This window comes from Strix aluco, chromosome 2 (genome assembly GCF_031877795.1).
Source record: "Strix aluco isolate bStrAlu1 chromosome 2, bStrAlu1.hap1, whole genome shotgun sequence".
NCBI lineage: Eukaryota > Metazoa > Chordata > Aves > Strigiformes > Strigidae > Strix > Strix aluco.
Window position 1 is genome coordinate 49,445,918 of NC_133932.1, and position 20,993 is coordinate 49,466,910.

At 46.9% G+C, this 20,993-nt stretch overlaps 1 protein-coding gene and 4 long non-coding RNA genes across 6 annotated transcripts; 3 read left to right on the top strand and 2 right to left on the bottom strand.

The window, feature by feature from the left end:
- Nucleotides 1-345: 345 nt before the first annotated feature.
- LOC141919320 (uncharacterized) lies at nt 346-7,893 on the top strand. The gene is made up of 2 exons (XR_012621928.1): nt 346-646; nt 7,580-7,893. It is a non-coding gene; the product is annotated as an uncharacterized LOC141919320 (long non-coding RNA).
- An 848-nt stretch (nt 7,894-8,741) lies between these two features.
- LOC141919322 (uncharacterized) lies at nt 8,742-11,939 on the top strand. Its single transcript, XR_012621929.1, has 3 exons — nt 8,742-8,922; nt 9,572-9,783; nt 11,805-11,939. It is a non-coding gene; the product is annotated as an uncharacterized LOC141919322 (long non-coding RNA).
- Nucleotides 11,940-12,270: 331 nt separating this feature from the next.
- On the bottom strand, nt 12,271-15,301 carry SAT1 (spermidine/spermine N1-acetyltransferase 1). Of its 2 annotated transcripts, XM_074814645.1 has the most exons (6): nt 15,030-15,301; nt 14,690-14,741; nt 14,522-14,605; nt 13,228-13,329; nt 13,100-13,140; nt 12,271-12,786 (listed from the first exon to the last, which is right to left on the bottom strand). In XM_074814645.1, the coding sequence occupies exons 1-6, from the start codon at nt 15,093-15,095 to the stop codon at nt 12,616-12,618; spliced, it is 516 nt and encodes a 171-aa protein (XP_074670746.1). In that variant the 5' UTR covers nt 15,096-15,301; the 3' UTR covers nt 12,271-12,615. The 2 variants fall into 2 exon arrangements, with proteins under 2 accessions (XP_074670746.1, XP_074670745.1); XM_074814644.1 differs by having other exon boundaries at nt 14,522-14,741.
- Nucleotides 15,302-15,568: 267 nt separating this feature from the next.
- On the top strand, nt 15,569-18,662 carry LOC141919323 (uncharacterized). The gene is made up of 2 exons (XR_012621930.1): nt 15,569-16,190; nt 18,460-18,662. It is a non-coding gene; the product is annotated as an uncharacterized LOC141919323 (long non-coding RNA).
- Nucleotides 16,457-20,932, bottom strand: LOC141919325 (uncharacterized). Its single transcript, XR_012621931.1, has 2 exons — nt 19,562-20,932; nt 16,457-18,610 (listed from the first exon to the last, which is right to left on the bottom strand). It is a non-coding gene; the product is annotated as an uncharacterized LOC141919325 (long non-coding RNA).
- Between the last annotated feature and the right edge of the window lie 61 nt (nt 20,933-20,993).

Sequence of the window (20,993 nt, forward strand, 5' to 3'; positions counted from 1 at the left end):
TCTCATCTCAGTTATTTTCTTGAGGAATTCTGACACCTCATTGCCCCTGCTTTCAAGGTTTCTCATTTATGGATTCCTCAAACTCCTTCTCATGTGTGGTTACCGCTAAAAGCTTTTATCACCGATTTTGAGACAGTCTTTCCTTAAAACCTGGTCAATTAAGAACTGGAGAACAGTGTTCTCATTGTTTTTTAAATTTATTTTAAATGTCAAGGTGTTGAGCCAGGTTAATTTTTAGCAGTGATGGCTGTGCTGGCCTCATCTGTCCCAGTACAGGGGGCCTTGGCTCTGCACTGGCATGTCTGGAGGACTCCTGATACCCCTGGAGCCGTTATTCCTAAACACGTGGTGTGTGGGGCCGTGGCACATCACCCAGTGCTGACGTGGGTGCGTGCAGGTTCTCTCCCCATGCTGGTGCAGCAGCAGCCTCTCCTCCCTTACGGGAGAGGCTGCAGGTTGGGTGGCTGTCCCTAAAAGCCTGGCAACAACAGCTTCGCTTTTGGCACCCTGCAGCCAAAACCATCTGAAAGGGTGTTACCGCATGCCTTGCATAAAAGCGTCCTACTTGAAGGATATGAGTGTTTATTTACGAAGAGATTGGCATTGCATTTGTTTTTCTAATGCTCAATTTCCTGCTCATGTGAAGGTAGGTATAGGGGATAGCTGTCCTGACTGGTGGGATGTGGTGGTACCCTTGGGCAGGTGAGCTCCTTGGACCTGACCTTCCCTCTGTGCTGAGTGTGGGGACTATGGCAATGACAAACCAGAGAAAAAAGAATCATCAGAACAAGAGAGAGCAAAAGCGTGCACTGTGATCAGCCAGGACACAGTGAAAGCATGCAGAGGAACTATGGCAGATTTTTTTATGCGTGCTCTCTGTTATTGACTTTCTACCCCCACTAGTAAGGACTGGTTTCCTACCTCTCCTTTCTCCCCTTTCCTATTCCCAGCTCAGCAGTACACTTGGAGGCAGGCCACACTCCTCCCCACATTAAAGCTTAAGGGATATTTTTGTGGGTGACTTACAGCTGTGTAAGAGGAAAACTTTTTTCTCTGGGATGCAAAAGGCTGGAGATGGGCAGGCAACAACACAGCCCTGATTTCACTCAAGGTGCTACATAGCCCCATAAATCTTGTTATAATTACTTTTTCCTAATGTACCCTTGTAGTTGCAAAGGGTCTTTATGTTACTTGTGTGTTAGGGAATAGCAGAGACTGAGTGCTACTTTGTGTGCAGAGGAGAAACCCTGCCTACTGATAAATCTCCTAGGAGAGTTTTTCACCTCCTTAGGAGGGATTTATTTTTTTCAACGGTATGTTCATAACAAATGTGAGAATTAGATTGGATCATTAGATTGAAAGGCAACGCTCAAGCGCATATTTCATAATGAGTTTTCTTTTGATTGCTGTAGGTAATGTATTCTTTAAACATTTCGACGTTCAAACATTTTGGCTTCAGGAAAAGGGAATTAATGTGACGTTTTAAAAAAATTCATAGAGAATAACTTACTTGTGGCAAGGCATACAGAAGAGCTGCTTGCTTCTCCTGGGATAGAGATTTAGCCATTGATTTATTCATCTGATCTGTTTAATTTGTCCTTAAAAAAAGAGAAAAAAAAACAAGGAAGAGACAAGCAAAATTGTGCTTATAGCAAAGAAGCAGCTATCTGGGCCTCTCCAAGCATGCCTGTGCAATTACAGTGCCCTAATTCTCTTTATAGATTAACAAGCCTGAGCCATCGATTATCTTAATGAAAAGTAGGCACCCTGGAGTAATATATCATATGACAATCCCAGTCCAGTGGTGGTTTTGGATTAATAAATGTTATTAAATGCTTTGCTGAAAAGTGTGCCAGATTTTTTTCCTGGTGCATGCTTGAAGGTTACAGCTGTGTCTCATAACCTTTTAGCAGCCACAGCAGAGGTGAGGATTTCCTCCTGAGCACCGAGTTACCTGGGCATTATTTACGTTCAGATGAGTCAGTGAAATGAGGGGTTGTTGCAGGGCAGGAAAGGACAGATAAAACTGTCGTGAAGCCTCTGACTAAAAAGAAACTGGCAGGTGTCGGATGCCCAACCGGTATTTTTAGGGCTCACTTGCAGGAAGCTGGTATTGCAGGCAGTGCTGGTGCGAACTCGTGGTGTCAGGCTGTGCCAAGGCCACTTGCAAGGTGATGGCCCAAGGAAGGTGATCCTGAGGCGATGCTGAGACCCCATGCGCTGCATGCCAGGGCAACATGGGTGGCCCAGGGGCTCGCTGCAGGGCCACCTGCCCTTTTTCCAAAATGAAAGGCAAGAAAAAATGCCCAAGTGGCACTCAGCCACCCCCTGCCCCCCAGGAAAAGAGGGCTTGCTGTAAGCAAACAGGATTGCACTGGAGACACGCCTCTGCCATTAGTCAGCCCTGCCACAGGGCTCAGCGGGATGTGGGCTCTCCTCCCATGCCAAAAAGCCCTGTAACACCTCTAGGGAGGCAGCTGGCAGGTACTGACTGGGGCCAGAGCACTCTAGGGCTGCTGGTCCTTGCTGCAGGGACCAGCTCCTCGCCCGCTAGGATGCAGCTGGGGACATGCCAGGGCTGCTGGGTGTAGCGTGTCTTTCTCAGCTGAGCAAAGGGCACACAAAACATGGCACTTGGTTGCAATGGACAACAGTTCCCAAGGCTATAGTATGCACTTGTTACTGGTGGTTGTAAAAGTCTCTTATTTAATGCTCTAATAGTGCAGTTGCTTGTCTAAAGAATAAAACACTTAGAATAAATTACTTTATACATAAATGCGGCGTTTAGTGTCTTTAACACACTTTTCTGTAGTCTTCAATGGAATGGAATGGAGTGGAATAGAATGGAATGGAATAGAGTAGAATAGAATAGAATAGCATAGCATAGCATAGCATAGAATAGAATAGCTCAGCAGGAAAGGACCTACAATGATCATCTAGTTCAACTGCCTGACCGCTTCAGGGCTGTCTAAAACTTAAAACATTGTTAAGGGCCTTGTCTAAATGCCTCTTAAACGCTGACAGGCATGGGTTATTGACCACCTCTCTAGGAAGCCTCTCAGTGAAGAAATGCTTCATAATGTCCATTCTGAACCTCCCCTGACTGATGCAGCTTTGAACTGTTCCCATGTGTCCTGTCACTGGATCCCAGGGAGAAGAGCTCAGCACCTCCCTCTCCACTTCCCCTCCTCAGGAACCTGTAGAGAGCAATGAGATCGCCCCTCAGCCTCCTTTTCTCCAAAGCAGACAAACCCAAAGTCCCTAGCCACTCCTCACAGGACATGCCTTCCAGCCCTGTCACCAGCTTTGTTGCCCTACTCTGGACACATTCAAGGACCTTCACATCCTTCTTAAATGGTGGGGCCCAGAGCTGAACACAGTCCTCAAGGTGAGGCTGCACCAACCCTGAATACAGCAGGATAATCACCTCCTTTGTGCAGCTGGTTATGCTGTGTCTGATGCACCCCAGGGTGCAGTTTGCCCTCTTGGCTGCCAGGGCACACCGCTGACTCACATTGAGCCTGCTGGCACCCAGCACCCACAGATCCCTTCCTGCAGGGCTGCTCTCCAGCCACACCTCTCCCCATTTATACTTGTGCCCGGTGTTACTCTGTCCTAGGTGCAGAATCCGGCATGTGGACTTGTTCAATTTCATCCCGTTAATCATTGCCCAATTCTCCAATCTATCTAGATCCCTCTTCAAGGCCTCTCGTCCCTCAAGAGAGTGAACAGCACCTCCCGGTTTGGTATCATCAGCAAACTTGGTGTATTCAACTCCTGAATCCAGATCATTGAATAGTTCAATAGAAATATTGAACAGAACTGACCCTAGAATTGAGCCCTGAGGAACACTGCTGGTGACTGGTTGCCAGCTAGATGTAGGCCTATTCACTACAATTGTTTGATCCCTGCTGTTTGGCCAGTTCTTCACCCAGCACACCGTAAACCTGCTCATCCCACAGCCGAGCATGGGCATTAGAAGTTCACTGTTACTCCTTTAATGGAAAGAACACAAAAACCACGTCATGACCTGGTGCAACTTACGCACTATGTATTCATGTTATCACTCAGATACTGCATTTGCTGGGAAAGAAGTAAAATTCCACTATGTTTCTGTGGGAGAAGTCTTTTAACTATAGCTTTAACATAGCAAAAGAAGAGGAATTCACATACGTATGCACACACACATTATACAAGAAGTCAAACATAACTATGAGGCTATGTGATTTAATAAACTACACTGAAGAAAAGGAGATTTAGTTAATGGCAACAGCTCTGCCGGATGTCCATAGAGGTCATTGCCAGGTGTTGCAGTGAGAGCTGATTCAAGGGCAGCCCTGAACATCCCCCTGGCTGTACTCACTCGGCCCCGGGGACACCCTGGTGCTGTCCCCAATCATGGGTGTGCAGGCCCCAACTGCCGGCAGCTGCCTGGCCTAGGCAGTAGCTGAGTTTGCAGGGTTTTGGTCAAAAAGGGTCTCTGGAAAAAATCTTTATGTTTCATGCCAGCTGTGTTGCAGAAAGCTGTTTGGGGAATGCCTGTTGTTTGACTGCAGGGTGCTGTATTTTTTTGCTTGTAAAACTTGATGTAAGTTTTATGCAGTGTGCCAGGAAGCAGCCTGTGAGACAGGTACCCAAGTGTGTGCCCATGGCCCCATAACACGCCCTTTGTGTATCACGTTCAAGTCTGAAAGTCTCTTCGGATGAGACACTTCCTTGTCTGAAGAAGAAGGGTGAGCTTCCTCTCCCTGGGATGTAAGATGGCTGCCGAGGGAGCCTGGCAGTGAAGTGGACCCACTGGTAGCCTTTCCCTCCCCTTGGTGAGCCCAGGCCTCCCCGTTGGCCAGTGGGGTGCCCAAATGCCTGAGGAAGGGTGAATCCACACCTGCTCCCCACATCTTCCCATGTTTACCTCAGTGGGTTTCTCCTCCATCGTGCTCCCACCACAGACCACAGTGAGCCCACGGCCGTGATTCTGGCTTTCATGTCCTGGCAGGCACCAGATCTCATCTGCCACAGCTCAGCCCCGCTGCAGAGAAGCTGTCTTAAACAAAACCGGGCTCTTCCCAAATACTGTTTGCTGTGTCATGAGATTGCTGGGGCTCAGCCTCACTGGAAAGGGATGTTGTTTTGGCTTTGACTGGCGGCAGCATGAGTCCCCGTGGTGTGTCAGCAGGTGCTGAGCCTGCAGAAGATGTTCCCCACGCTGCAGCTGGGCAGGTTTTGCTGGCTGCAGTAGCAGCAGAGACGAGGCTATGAGACTTTGATGCTTGGAGTTGTCTGTGATCATTTCCCAGTCAGCTCTCCCATGGAGTACTTGGTGGGACCTCCAGCGCAGGGCAAGTTCTTGTGCACCAAAGGGTTGAGGGCTTCCAGCTGCTCATGGCCACCTCCATGCCACTTCCTCCTACGCCAGCTCCCACAGATCCTCCACAGAAACACATACTGTGGTGCCTGTGATGGGTTTAGGGAGAGGATACGGGTGCTGTTTGGAACTGTGTAAAGTAAGACCACCATGGCCGAACTTAGAAAAGATCATGAAACAGAAGGACCAGCTGCAAGTGCCACTGTCCCCATAACGCTGGGGCTATGGAGCAAGCCGGGCAGCCCAGCCAGCTGAGGGGCTGGGGCTGGACCCCAGCAAGCGGCGAGGGCTGGCCCCGCACAGCCCACAGCATACTTGTGTTTCTAACCCTTTTGTTGCAAGCTGCACGTGGCTTTAGGAGGATTTAGATTTGTTCTACGTTCTTTACTCCTGCAACAGGAGCACCTGATGCTTTATATTTTAAATGAAAGGTCCATCAATTCTTGGATCCCAAAGGCTCAACAGCTTCTGTAAGAAAAAACGGGAGATAATGTCACATCCTCCTCTACACCTCATGAACCCTTTTTGCTTTTAGACCTGTGTTAAGAGGAACTTTGACTCTTACAGTCCTGTGCTTATTCCAGAAAATACCCTAGCTGAGAAACCAGACGTAAATGTGTATAAGCGAAGCCCCAGCTGCCTGAACTGTGCTGGAGAGGCACGTGGCTATGGGTGCATAGAGGCAAACCTGGTCCTGCCTGGGAGTGAAGCAGTGATGTGAGTACGTTGAACTGCAAGGGTGAAAAGTGCTTTGGATTTTAACAGCAGAAAATAATAGCTTGTTGACACCAAGCCCAAAAGTCTAGAAAAGGAGCCTTGGGGTTTTGATTCCCTGAAGGACTTTGGTAATCAAATTTCAGTCAAAACTTGGTGATGGCAAACCCAGCATGGAAATGCAGAATCATTTTATTACTTCCCTGTGCTGAGAAGGTAATCAACTGATGTCTATAAATCCTGAGTATTTGCTTATGAAAAGGTTTTGTTTTTTGCCTCTGGTATTCTTTAACCTTGTCCTCACTTCACCATAATTTGGACCAGCTGTACTTTGTAATGTGGTGGACTTTGTTTTATCAGCCTTTTTTACAGTCTGCCAGCTTTCAGAGATATGTAGTTACATAAAATGGGTGTGCTTCCTTGACTGGCTAAGGAACAGCATACACTGACTGCCACTATCCCTTGAATTCTGAGCTAGTTTTGTTGTTGTTTAAAACTGGATTACTATAGTATAGCACTTGTTGCTGCCTCTATCTGCCAGTTCTGCCTGTTGCTCTTCAGCAACAAATAATTCCTCCTCCTATACCACTAAATCCCATGCTTGCTAATCCACTGAGTTTTGGCTAATGAGATCAATAGGAGGTAAAAATAATCCAGAAATTATTAATGTATCCCAGGAATTTACCTCTGAGGCTTCTGATTTCACGAAATAAGAGTCTTCTAGTTTCTTCTGATTACATTTACGTGTAAAGAATGAAGCCTAAACCATTTCCCTCAACGCCATTGCCTCTGTGGGGTGCATGGCTTCCCGTGGCAGGCTACATAGTCAGCCCCTGTACCTGGCTTCTCTTCACTGCTGCAGACCTCTCCTCCTGCCTCTTTTTTTCTTTATATTTTCTATCCCAATGGCAAACCTACAGCTATGTACAGAGGTTATTACCTCTATGAGTGGTGAACGCAGATTTTGATCCTTCCCTCCACATTAACTCTGAAAAAAAATTTTAAAAAAGAGAACCATGTGTCTGCAACTGTAGCTAAATCGTATTCAGGCTGTGTGGTGGGAAATGTTCTTGTACATCCGTGTTAGCCCATGGTAGGAAGTTGGCTGGGGAAAAAAACCATAATTCTACCATATGAACGGATTGCAAAAGGCACAAGACTATAGACCAAAGCTAAGAGTCCTTTTGTTTCCTTTTTTACAAGCTGTACGATGGTGTTTCTATGTCAGTGACTTAAACGGGTCAAATGTGAAAGTTCAGGGAGACTGTAAAGAGCCCAGATTGGAGTTTGCACATCACGAGAGCAATTAGAGGAAGACTGTTCAAAAGTACCTTTGCAGTGTTATCTGGGTGCCTAATTATAGTAACCAGCTTTGAAAAATCTGACCGCGCACTTTTACCAGTGTGTTTTGAAAACACCACTGCAATATCCATGTTACTTGGAAACACCGATGGGCTGTCATGTGGAAAACTACTGTCTCTCTCATGCTTTTTACCCCAGGTGAAGGAAGGTTTCTACTAGGAATTTCAGGGGTTCATGTCCCTTCCCTGCATGGTGGGCTCTTGGGAGGTGATTTGGAAGGTGTGAAGCCACCTCATCATGCTGTACTGCAAACTTTCAGGAGAGGACGGCCACCAGGTTTCAGCTTCCCAAAGCACCGTCCTTTTAACCTCTTTTGGTGAAGAAGGGAAACAGAGCTCAAGAAAATGGAGATGCCTTTTCCATTTGAGCGAATGTGACCAGCTCACACCTGCTGTGCGAATAATAGAAATACACAAAGGTCGAAATGCAAATAAAGAAAACTATTTAACTTAGAGGAGTTTTTGCAACCCATGTTTGTTTTTCATCCTCATGAGCTAATTATCCCCTGGGGATTTTAATCTCTTGCTTTGACATCCAGTGAATCTGTGAAATGAAACTGAAACTGGTTTGAAGGTGGAATTCCCCCTTGCCCCCCATTTTTGGTAGAGGTGTATCTGTGCTTTACTCTGTTATCCACCATGGTGAGCGTTTCTGATTGCAGAAAAAGTCAGAGCGCAGTAGGGTGAGGCCTGGGGGACAGAAGGGTACCTGGCAGTGCTGCACTGGTGTCGGGCCATGCTCCTGCCCCAGAGCCCACATCCACCATCTTCAGCCTTACACCTTCTCCTCCATGCATTCCCAACAGGGACTAGTGTGAGCTCCTGATGGGCTCTAAAGACCTCCATCAAGGTTGCACTTAACAAACCGGCTTGACAGAAAAAAATTAGCCAGGTTGTGAGGGGAGAAAGAAGAGTCCTGGGAGGGAGTTGTGTCTGGATGGTGATGTTATGGCCTGTTTTGAGTTTGCAGTGAGATTAAACATTAGTGGCAGGCAAGCTAGTCATGTGCTGTTTTGTTTCAGATAGCAGCTAATGCCTTTATTTAAATTGCAGCCACTTCCCTGAAACCTGAGTTCCAAAAAAAAAGCATTTCAGCAATCCTGTCCAGGCAAGCAAAACAACTGGGCAAAGCTGAGTCTGTTACGTGAGCTGAATTATTTAAACCAAGGCAAACAGCTGCACACTGCAGGTTTCATCGGTGCTGCCATCGGTCAGCCTGTGCCTCTGTGTGTGTGCCTGTGTGTGTGTGTGTGCCTGTGCGTGTGTGCGCACATGTGCGTGTGTGTGTGTGTATGGCTGTACGTGCATTCCTTCCACTCAGCTTTTGCTCCCTCAAGGGCGTGCGGAGGGAGAGCCCAGGGAAATTGTGAGGAGCAAACTTGTGCAAGCTGAAGGAAATACCCCTTCTGTTCAAGTCAAAGAAAGGGAGGCATGAAGCACATCTCTGGGCTAGCCTCCAGCCTGCGGTAACACTGTGCAGCGGTGAGTTACACAATGGTTTTCTGAGTCTCTGCTCCATACGTAGCTGGTGTTTTCCCTGCAGCTGCGTCAGTGAGACCTCCGCATTCAGCTGGCCAGGCTCCAGGATGGCAAGTCTCCCAAGACAAAACACCATGTGCAGGAACGTGTTAAAGCACCTATATGCTCTTTGGGGGGAAAAGTTTTCATTGGCTTTTCGAATCATGTTGAGAGCAAAGGCTCTTTAAAAGAAAAGGGGAGGGGGAAGGGTTGTTTTTCTCGCATATATTATGTTTTAATTCAAATTATGTAGACAAAAAAGCCTCCTTCCATGCCGTCGCTATGGCTACGGCTCGGATCATTGTGCAGGAGCCTGCAAGCAGGAAAACACCAAGCAGAGAGGGGGCAGTGAGCGTGGGGCTCCTTCTTGCAGCCGGGTATGGCCCTCCACCTCATCCTCCAGCTGCAAGTATGTCCAAGGCCACCTTTCCCTCCCCACCCGATGGGAATGCGGAAACACTGCAATTCCAAAGTCTTCTGCTGTCTGGTTTGGCTTGAAGAGAACTTCCCAGGTCATGAGCCTGAGAGCAAGACCTAGGAGGATCTTTGCACCTCACCTCCCCAGAGATGTTATCAGCACTGTTGTAACACCCACTCTCTAACTTTTCCCCAGAGGCAGGCACTCTGCAGGAGGAAATAGAGTAATGTGGAAGGCTGACATACCTTCAGGCCCCACACAAGCCCAGTGCCTGTGCTGATGGATTCTGCTGGTGTGATACCAGTGACCAGCTCAAAGCCTACTGGAACTGCTTAGCCCTGATTATATGCTCATACTGCAGCTTGGTGGTGTGATCATTATCCTGGAAATGAAGAAAGTCAAGTCAGGTGAGGTTTCTCCTGTGTCTAAACCCGTAGAAAATGCTCAGCTGTATGTCTTGATTGTAGTTACAGAGTCACTTTGGTCCCCTGGTAGCTTGAGACAGTTATTGAGGGAATTTAAAATTGGTCTTGAGCCATGGCGTTACCACATCACTCTGCTGGACACTGTACAATAACTGTGAGAATATTTCTGCTGGTTTTAAACATCCTACCTCTTAGTAGGATTTCAGTGAAAGTCACATTTGAAAGGTCAGTCTTTTTCTTTCAAGTGTGAATGTTTAAAATTATCACAGTTGGCTAGAAAAGGTCTTCTCATTTAGCACTGCCTCGCTTGTTTTCTATGACTCCATGAGAATCTATTTCAGCAGAATTAGTTTAGAAAATGCAATAGTAAACTGCTTTGGCAGAAGAATATGAACAAGATACGATAAACACTTTTAAATTGATTGAAAATTTGACCAAACTGCTTACTTTTCTGATTATAATGCCTAATTAGTAAGCTTGTTCTATTCAGTCATGCAGCTTTGATAGCCTTATTGTGCTCCAGAAGTCTGGGGCCTGAGATTTAAGCAGGTCTGTCCTAGATATCTAATGAACTGTTAATTTGAAAATAAAAACATTCTTAAACTGCTCTGCTGGTAATCACCTTCTGGACTGATATACAGAGCCAAAAGCACCAGCTTAAAATAACTTCAAACCAGATTCCACTAGGCCTGAGATGCACGAGTAGGTTGCTGCAGCTCACAGAGTTAACCAGTGAAGTTACGAGAGCTTCACCAGTGAGAAGGTGCAACACCCTGAGGCTCAGCAAGAGGTGCTGGAGACCATCTCATCCTTCCCATACCACCTCCAGCTCTAGTTAGCAGGCCAGTTCATTGGGCAGGCTTACTCTCACCTCCTTTGGCCTGCTGATTTACAGAAGAGTACAGGCTCAGCAAGAGCAAGTAGGGCGGTTCGTAGCCTAGCAGTTAACATGCTGTCAAGCAAGAAACCAGATTTCTGTTCCCCTTGGGTGGGAGAGGGATTTGAGCCTCAGGCTCCTACTTGTGTTATGAATGCTGTCACAGCGGCTGAGGTGCTGTGCAGACACGGGGAGTGTCTGGAGATGTCTGTTTCTTATGCAGAACCTGATCTGCTAAATCAGGGTAATTTATGTGACGGATTCTGGGCTCAATCTAGCCTGTGTTTGTCCAGACAACCACTTGGACATATGCTACCTCCTGTTCTCTTCCAAGAGCTCCTGTATTTCCCCGTATTGGCCTTCTCATTCCTGAGGCAATAGCTGACAGCTGTATCTCACACCTGGGCAGAGCTGGCACACTGCTGCCTACGCCTTAGTTAAAAACAAAAACAAAGCATAAAACAAGAATAATTTCATGCTAAATGCCCTGCACAACCTGCTGCTGGCACTGGACAGAGGAACACCTTTTTCTTAAAATGAGTTCAGCGTTACCTGTGGTTGAAGCAGTCACTGACCACTACTCTCTAGGATGAGGAGATATCTTCCAGATGGCACACAATTTATGCAGCAGTCAAAATTAGTTTAAAACCTTGGTTTATTTAAACCAGTGCATGTTACAAAGCGGGTAAGTCTCTTCCCTTCCTTTGAAATGAAAGCAGTGATGGCAAAAATAAGCCTTTTATCGCAGGGTTACTACAGAGCAAGAGGAGAGCAGTGTAAATTTTGCATGCATCCACTTTCACCATCAACTTACGAGAAAGGCAGACACAGTATTGCAAAGTCCATAAGTTCATTTCCAAGCCCATTAAAAAGTTGATGAGTGGCATTGTTTTCACTTACTGCTATACAAGGGTTTAAACACACAGGACCTGAGATAATTCTACTGCTTAACACAGCACTGAAGAATGTGAAAAACTCTGTGCAGTATCTGAAACCATGTACATAAACCCAATTACCAGCAGCATTCAATGTTGATGTTTTAAGACTCACATGAGGGAGTTCTGTAGTGGTTTGTAAAAGTACTTTCTCCTACTCCTGACCAGTCAAACCTATTTCTGTGATTTAGGCTCTGAAAAGCAGCTGGATGCATCTTCACCTTCAAGGTTATGCCCTCATGACCAAGGAGTTCTGCAGTTCACTGGAAGTCCCAAGAAGGCACCACCATGAGCTCCTTTTTCTGGAGCTGCTTTCTAGAGGGCTGAGATCAGCAGCCTAACTGAAGGACTCCAAATGAACCAACTGCCACACAAACATAGCTCACTGTCACAGAGTGCTCCCTCGACAGGGTGCTCTGCACCACACAGGAACCAGAGGTTGATCTCAAACCCCTCTAAACACAGCTTCAGCACAAGGGTTCAGAACCTCACCCCCTGGGTCCCACAGGCACACAAGTGCTCCTTTCATCACTCGGGGACTGTGGCAAATCATGCTTCATACATGAAAATGTATGGGTGTGTAAGAGTGTCTTTTATTAATTTGCATGTTATCTAACTGAAAACTGTATCTGAGAATTAAAGTCAAAACTACTGCCATGAAGTGAAAACACTATTTATTTTTATAAAAGGCAATAATTAAAACAAACTCTACCAGTGTGTACATTGTACACATTTGAATGACACTTACAAGAATGAAGTTTCCATATACAAAGATTACAAGCCCACACTGGTAAAGGATGCACACAAGCACATACACAACTTCACAGATGCCTCAACTCCAGATCACAGTACCAATTACTCTATGACCACACCTGCATAGCATTTTCATTATTAGCATCCATACTACTTTATTCCACTACAAACTGTACACAGAAAGCAAGAAGGAGTTTATTCAGAGAGCATATATATTCGCAGAAAGAATTTATTTGCTGGAATAATCTCTCACTCTTCTGTTGCCATCTTCAAGAGATATTCTTTGTCAATTTTGAAGAGCCTCCACCCCTCCTCAGTGGACAGATCAGAGGCGCCTCTTCTCTTATAGAACCTGATGGATGGTTCATTCCACTCCGCAACGAGGAAGTGCATACTGCTGCAGCGGCACTTCACAGCCACCTGCAAAAGTGTGCAACGTGACATTTCAAACAACAATCCCAGATGATAAGCCTAGTAAGAACCGGTGAGACTACTCAGCAACTAACTGAGTATCACCACAAGTCATCAAGTTCATTCTGTCGGTCACTTCAGCACTTGTCACTGTTTAACAGACTCTAGACAATGTTTTAAGCTGTCTAGTGTCCTGTCACCTCCTTTAATTTAACTCTGAGTACTGCTGAAGGGGAAGCTCTCATGCAGTTAGCAGAAAAGCAAGAATACTGCCATGCCATATGTCCTCAGTTCCACTTCTTTAGACATCACTTAGACATACCTGACTCAAGTTCTTCAGAATTTCTGACCCAATGCCCAGTCCTAAAAAAAAAAAAAAACCACAACAAGAAACTGTTAATTTTCAAGACGCCCTACAGGAAGCAACTCATCTAATTCTGTAATACATACCTCTATACTCAGCCATCACATAAAAATCTTCAAGATACAGCAGTTTTCCAATCCATGGATCGTAAGTGAAGTAATACATGGCAAAGCCCACGATGCAGTGCTCTGAAACAAAGGGTGTAACTTCAGCTAGTCTGAATTTAAAAGGCAAAAATATTAAGTCTTACATGCATGTTTAAACATACAGATTCTTTCTGTGACATGCAGACATTTGCTACTAGGTTAGAATGAACAATGAAGTTTGCAAGTAAGCACACAACTGAAAATACGAGTTCTGACAAACTTGTATCAACCTGACACAACCTTGCTGTACCCTGAAATCCTCAAAAGCAGTATCATAGTAAGTGCTGAACACAAGCCTTCTTTTCTACGAACAAATGCATACCCTACTGATTTATCAGTATTTCCATTCTGGAATACAAGTAAAAACTTTACACATCAGTTCACAATCTCAATGACTGCCCCAACTCTGCTTCCTTAGTAACCAAAACAGTCTATCAAACTCTCAAGGACACTGATCTTCCAATGTATATTCCTCAGTAACTACACTGTGCGAGAAGGCATGCCCACAGGCCACCTTTACAGCAGCATTTCCAGCACCTCAACTTCTGCTTCCACCGAGAGCATCACGCCGTTTTCTTTACCTTCAGCACCATAAAGTCAAGGTAAGTAAAGCTGCAGTTTCAATTACAATTCTGTGGCTCAAGAGGGAAACCAACTTTTTTTCCAACAGCAGCCCAGTCAAACCTAAACCTTGAGTATTTTAACCGTATCTGCTATAACTCTCTGCACATACTGTAAGAGAAGCGTGCAAACAGATTTCTGATCTACTGTGTCTTTGGTAAAGGTTTGGGAATAGCACTTGTCCCTGTAGACCTTACCTCATATTATGATCATCTACTTTATTGTGTAACGGATCTTTTAGTTACCTCCCCGCCCATCCATGTACACGGAAGGGCCATGTACATGGCGAAGCTAGAGACTGTAACCTGAAGATTGGGGACAAATTAAAGAAAAAAATGTGATTCAACAGGATTACATAAAGGTAAGTCAGGGTCAAACAAGAAAAGCCATTTAATTAACTGGAGTCAAGTACATTATGTTATACCTGATCTTCCCACGCCTCCAGGATTAGCAACTACTTCAGCAGAGTATCGCTGTATGTTACTGCATTTAACAGTTAACCTATTCCTCCTACCCCAATGCACTGGTGGGACCTTATGTATAATCGGAAACATTAAGTACAAGATGCCTCTTGTGTATTTAGCGTCTAAAAGTAAGCACAAGGAAGTCTCACCTTCAGACGACCACTGTTCTTTTGGCACTTCTGCAACCAGACAGTGGTAGAAAGGGTGCTCGCCAAAGCCATCCTCAAGCAGTTCTAGAAAAGCAGAACAAATCGGCACCTGAGCTACAGAGACCATCACCAGGCCACCAGCCCGCCGAACTGCCGTCGCTTTTATACCTTTCTCAGTTAGCACCACTTGATCCTCCATGTCCTCGTATTTCGCTAGTTCCTGGAAGAAAAGGCCGTGTAAGCGGACTCTCCCGCGGGCCCCCGCTTCCCCATTGGTCGTTCCCCGCCCCCCCGCGGCCTTGCGCAAGAGCTTGTTTTTGTTCAGACAGAAGGGCAAAGGTGCCCCCCCCCCCGAACCCTGCGGATCTGCCCCAACCCAGCCGCCCACCACCGGCAGTCCGGCGCCTGACGAGCCCCCCGCCGGCAGGGCGCAGCGAGAGAGGCGCTCAAGCGAGGGGGGAACGACTCTGCCGCCCCCGCCCGCCGCCGCCCTCCCTCCGCCCCGCACCTTGATCAGTCGCAGGAGCTCAGGGCAGTCATCAGGACGCGCGGCGCGGATGCTGAACGAGGCCATTTTCGACGGCGCTTCCCCCTGCGGCCCCCTCGGCTGACGAGTCCCCGATGTGTGAACAGGAGGAGCAACAGCTTCTTCATTCGTGTCCCGGGCGCGGCGGCCACCTGCGGTCAGTCAGGCTGCGAGCATGTCCCGGCGGCGTTCGACAGACAAGCGACCCTCCGCGGCTGCCACTGTACCCCCGCCTCGGCCTGTGCCTGCCGCCCGCCCCGCCTTCCCTACTTATAGACGTCCACGCCCCGCCCCTCCCCGCACACGAGCCAATAGGAGCGCCGGTGGTGCTCGCCCTCGGCCAATGATAACGCCCCTCCCCGGGACCTCGCCTCAGCCTGCCGGCAACAGCTGGTGCGGGATGTCTCGTGACTCGAACCCCCCTCCCCTCCCCCCCCCCGCCCGTTCTCGGCGGTGGCGCCCCCTAGCGGAGCCGGGCGGCGCTGCAGGGCGCCGGGGTCAGACCCCGCCCCTTCGCCCTCCGCGGCACCGGGCTGGGGGCGGGGGGGGGGAAGTTGGAGGCCCCGGGGCCGAGAGGACCCCCGGTCCCGCCCGGGGAGCCCGCCCCGGCGCCCCTCGGGCCTTCGGGCTCTTCCGGCACCGGCTTCCTGGGTTTCCCGAAAAGCGAACCCGTCGTCGCCCCAGCGAGCGCGGCTGCGCCTGACTCGGGGCTCTGCCTCACCGTTTGAGGGGCCGCGGCGCCGCTTTGGCCGCAGGGCCAGCGCTCAGGGAGTACGGCGGCTTTCGGCACGGTGTGGAGCAAAAAAAAAACGCTTGGTACCTTCTTGAAATACTAAGTAATGATCGGTATCAAACCCCGAGGCGGGTGCGTGTGTCTGGTACCACGGTACGCACTGGGTGGGAGCGTCCTGATGGAAAAAGGTTCGAAAGATCTAGCTGCTCTTCGGGCCTGGGACAGTCCCCAGCCTGACACACGCACCATAACCGACCCGGTTTACCGGCCCGACTGGAGAGGAAGGGGTAGCGCCGGGAGAAGCACAAAGGAAGGGAGTGATTCAGAACAGGAGGGATCTGCCAGTAGTCTGCCGTCAGGGAGGCTGAGATGCCTTCCCGATGGAGGTGTGGATATCCCTGAGGAGAGAGGTGGGTGTGATGAAGTTCAGTCTGGATAAATTTCCCAAAATGGATTTGGAGTATGAAAGGATGGAGGATTTATCCCCAGCCCAGCTCTTCGTTAACTACAGATGTAGATCTGTGCTGCAGAATGAGAGCCAGATCCTGATCTAGATGACTACATGTGTCTATAGACCTACCAGCTAGGCCACCCAGAGAAGTATAATTCTTTGGCATACACATGGTTTTTTTTTCACTCTCTTCTCCAAACTGCAATTATCATGTCCATTCTTAGATTACTGTGAAGAACTCTTTATTTTACATTTAGCTTAATCTGACTTATTTCAAGAGTGATTTGGGATATGGGAAGACACTAGGTCATGCTACTGCTGCAGAATAACAATCCTGAAAACCTGGATTCCCAAACACTCACGCAACACTCGCACTTTAATTTTCAGTGTATCCAACAACCTACGAGGTTCACCTTCATTTAGACAGAGGGGTCAGCATGGAACATGATACTACAAGAGAATTGTATAAAGAAATGTGTATTCTGGTGGCTGCTGTTAGCCAAGAAAATACTTTGGCACACAGTGGAAAGTGCCTAGGGTCCTGGAAGAGTAATGTAGGATTTATGCCAACACCCTAACTGGCTCAGTTTACCCTCTATTGGAGCAAAAATGGAGGTGCCCATAGAACAGAAGCATTTCCAAAATGCAAATCAACTGCCAATAGCTAGTAGTAGAACAGTTAAGATTTGTTTCATGGGTTACAGATCTGGAAATTCTTCAGGATAGGGCTTTTGGTAGGGAGACTGAATCTGAATGGAATGCAAAGAATGGACTCAGCCTAGCTACATACATTTAATTAAAAGACATTTTTTCAATCTCTAGAAAAGATCTGACTGGGATCAGAAATGGGGAATACTTCCCTGTGAAAGACTGAACAGTGTTTGTGTTGTGTCAACTGTTCTTGTTTTGCATTTCACAATGAGGAAGTCATGCTGTCAGGAAACCTACTGTTGTGTAAGAGCAGAAAGTGCCTGGTTTCTTTCATTATCAAGTCAGAAATGTCATGATTTTAGAAGCTGAAGTTTCAGCAAAAAACCCCCCATTTTCCACTTCGACTGTTTTTGAAAGTCCTGCTTTAACTTGCTCAGAAATATGCTGATATTGTGTTAGCCCAGTGAATGCAGTTCACTGGAGTTAGCTTTCAAATTCACAAGGCAGAAGAAAACACTATTACAAAATTTCCTAAAGTATCAAAAATATTTTCATGAAAAAATAGGAAATGCAGAGAAAAAAAAAAAGAAAAATGAAAAATATCTGAGATACCTAGATCTTAGAGGCTATGCTGCAATTATTTAGTTATATATTACTAGAGGTATTTTTTCAGAATAAGTAAGATCAATAAGAATGGTAAGAATATTGTAAAAGAGATTCTAAAAGAACTCAGTTTTGTGAATCAATCAGACTGTGGATGGGCCTTGTACTTCACAGCTTCTTCCTTTGGTCTCCAGTCTCTTCGTCTTTGAGCAGGTTTCATGTCATCTTGACGTAGCTGAGGTCAGTGGTGAAATCTCTAATGACTTGCATAGGGCTTGGATTTTATCCTTGAGTGGTCAGCCTGTTTATCTGCACTTCTCTCCAAGGGAATGAGTAGTGGTAAATGTACTGAAAAGGATCAAGTTTTTCTCAAATTATGCCAATATGTATGCTGGAAAGTGGTTAGCAAACATCTTTAAGATAAACTGATGTTGAAATAGCCTGTTATAATGAAATACGCACTGAAGTCTGGGTTAGCTCACTTTTCTGTTCCCAGCCAGCAGCTTCTTCCATGCACAACCTGCTGACTGAATCCATCTGCATTTTCACTAGGAGGGTTGGTACTTTGGTGTCTGAGGGGTAGAATGGCTAGAATTACCTAAAAAGATCATGTGCATCATTGCTCTTATTCTCAGTTTATCTCCTCCTTAAATCTTACTTGTAAGTGGAGAAACAGAAAATTTCATGCAAAACAGCAAGCAGGACTTTTTTAGCATGCAACAGGAACTGGTACTAACAAAAGCACACAGAGTGCTACGTATCTGACTGAGGCAAGTTTTCCCCACATCCTCTCCAGAGATGGAGGTCTTGTCTAGTCACAAGCTACAGGAAATAACCATGCTAGTTCCCCAAGATCCCTTCATGGCGATGCAACTGAACAATTTATTCAGAGAGTTATGGGATCTCAGCTGGACTTGTACTGATAGCATATTTTTATTTGCATCTGAATTTCTGAATATTCTCTTTTCTTGCAGGCTGGACGGAAAAGCTCAAAGTGGGCACCAGTTTTCTTTACTGTTCAACTAATCAAAGTCTCTTCTTGTATTTTAATATTTGATTTCCTCCTTCGCTAGAAAGATTCCTTGAATTCCTGTATGAATGCCTCCTCCATGCCTCAAAGATTCTCTGTTTATAATAAATAAAAGAGGGAAGAAGAACTGCTTATTCCACATTAAAATGCAGTGAGTTAATAATTTTTGATTACATTACTAAATGTGCTCAAGTATTTCAATCCAAATTGTATCTCTAAATTATCTCTCCTGTCAAATCTCTGGAGCAAAATACAGAAAATGCAAATAATATTCAGTATTGACCTGTAATTTTTCCAGGTTAGTCTTTGGACAAAATTCAGGATTCTCTTAGCATTTTCAACTGAATAATTTCTTCCTAATAACTTAGAACTTGCAGTGATATTTATGAGTTCACACGTGCTTCCAGATATTTTTTCAAGCAATTTACAGTTTATCAACAATAGGCTGTACACAGAAAAAAAAATAATTTCTATCAGAATAGTACAGAATAGTAAATAAATGCTGTAGGAGCACTGCTCAGAATTCAGAGCAAATGCAAAATTAACAGTTTCATATAATAAAACTACATGAATTTCCATATGGTGGAACTAAAAGGACCCTCATTTTCCATTATTATCTTTGAAGACATATTTTAGGTCATTAGAACCCTATTCCTGTAAACTAGTCCATCTCATCTGTCATTTGTAATTATGCAATTTGATGAATTTGGGATTTAGACATAACTAATTATCTGCCTGCATCCACAAATCATCTGTATCATCCATGAAAATAATTTGGGGTGTAAAAGTTATTGAAATAAGCGCTGGGAAAAAAATCAAGCCAGGCCTCAATTTGTAACTTTATGTTTTGGATACAGTAACTTTATGTTTTGGATACAGTAGAAATCCCTTTGGCTCTGATCCTGCAATATACTTAAATCAGTGTTCTTGGGTGCAATATCTCGGGCTCTAAAAAGAAACTGGGGGAATCTAATTTTTTCCTTGAAACTGATGGGAGTTCACATCAGTTTTTCAGCAGGTGTTTTTCTTATATGTCACAATCACACCTTTGTATTTTGGCGCAGCCTTTTTCACTGTCCAGGGGCGATTCTTTTCATGGCATCTTGTTTTTTGAACCTTCAGCATGCGCCCATACCAGGTTTCCGCATTTTTTCCCAGACCAGATGAACAAGCAGCTTTGCAACAACGCTCTTGACTTTTTCCTCTGTCGACACGTAGAACTGGGTGGGCTGGTGGTACAAGGGCTGTAGCCGGGGACGGGACTTGTCAGTAAGACGTCTGGGGTGTGAGCCAGCTGAGAGGACCCTTTCCCCCGTCCTGCCATGCCTGCCACCCTGCCTGCTCTCTGCCTCCTCCACAAACGGGGACCACCCGCCAAGCCCCTCACTTGTGCCTGGTGATGCAGCCATGGAACAGAAAGGCAGCGCTCGCACCGCATCCGTGACAGAAGAACCGTGTTAGTAGCAACAGTCGGTTCCGGGCGGGTTGTACTCGGTGTGCAAGACACGCAACTTCAGGCTGCTGGTCTTTCAAAACAGAAATCTGCAATCTCTCACGAGTCTCATATAACAAAGAGTCCTGTTTTTCAGTTCGCATACCCTTGGTTTGGAAGCAATTTATCAAGAAGCAGGTGATAGCGAAAAAAGAGTGACTGGGTGTTACTCTTGCAAATGATGAATAATCTGGTTAATGCACTTTCACTGTTTTCCCATACCCTCGTGCGATCTCAGTGGGGCCTCCGGTAAGTCTTTAGGCAGGCACGTTTAACAGCGCCTTTGCCGACTCGTGCCTCCTGTCAGCACCACTTTGCTGGCGAGCTGAAAGGCCCCGCGAGAGCCCGGTCCGTGCCGGTCGGTGTGAAAGCCGCGGGCCGCGCCTGGCCACCTACAGCCAAGTCCCGCGGAGGTGCGGGCGCCGCGGCCGGCCGGTTCTCTCTCCGGACCCTCACCGGCTCCACGGCGCCTCCGGGCAGCCCGGGAGCTGACCCGCTGCCCGCGGACCCCGCCGCAGGCCGACTGTCCTCTCTGCTCTGAGGCTGTGCAGTCCCAGCGATAAAAGTAGTTCTGATGAATTAGATCTGTTGATTCTTCGCCTGTGGAGAGCGCACGGCTCACTTCACACGGCAGCGTTCCCGTCAACCTCCTTAGAAAATACCAGGGCTCTCCGTTCCCTTCCCTTACAGTGCCACCAAGTGACGGGCCGGGGGGAGCGGGCCGAGTCCCCCCGTGCCCCGGCTGCGCGCAGCCGTGCGGTGGCTGAACCGGCGCCGCCGGGTCCCGCCGCTCGGGGGAGCGCGGCCCGGGGAGCGCCGCCGGGTCCCGCCGAGCGGCCGCCGGCGCCGCGCGGGCTGGGGGAGGCCGGCGGGATCGGGGCCCGGTGCCACGGCACGCCCCGCTCTGCGCCCGCGAGCCCGCCCTCTTCAAGGCACAGTAAAAAAAAAAAAAAAAAAAAAAAAAAAGGAGTATGTTTTAAAAAAAT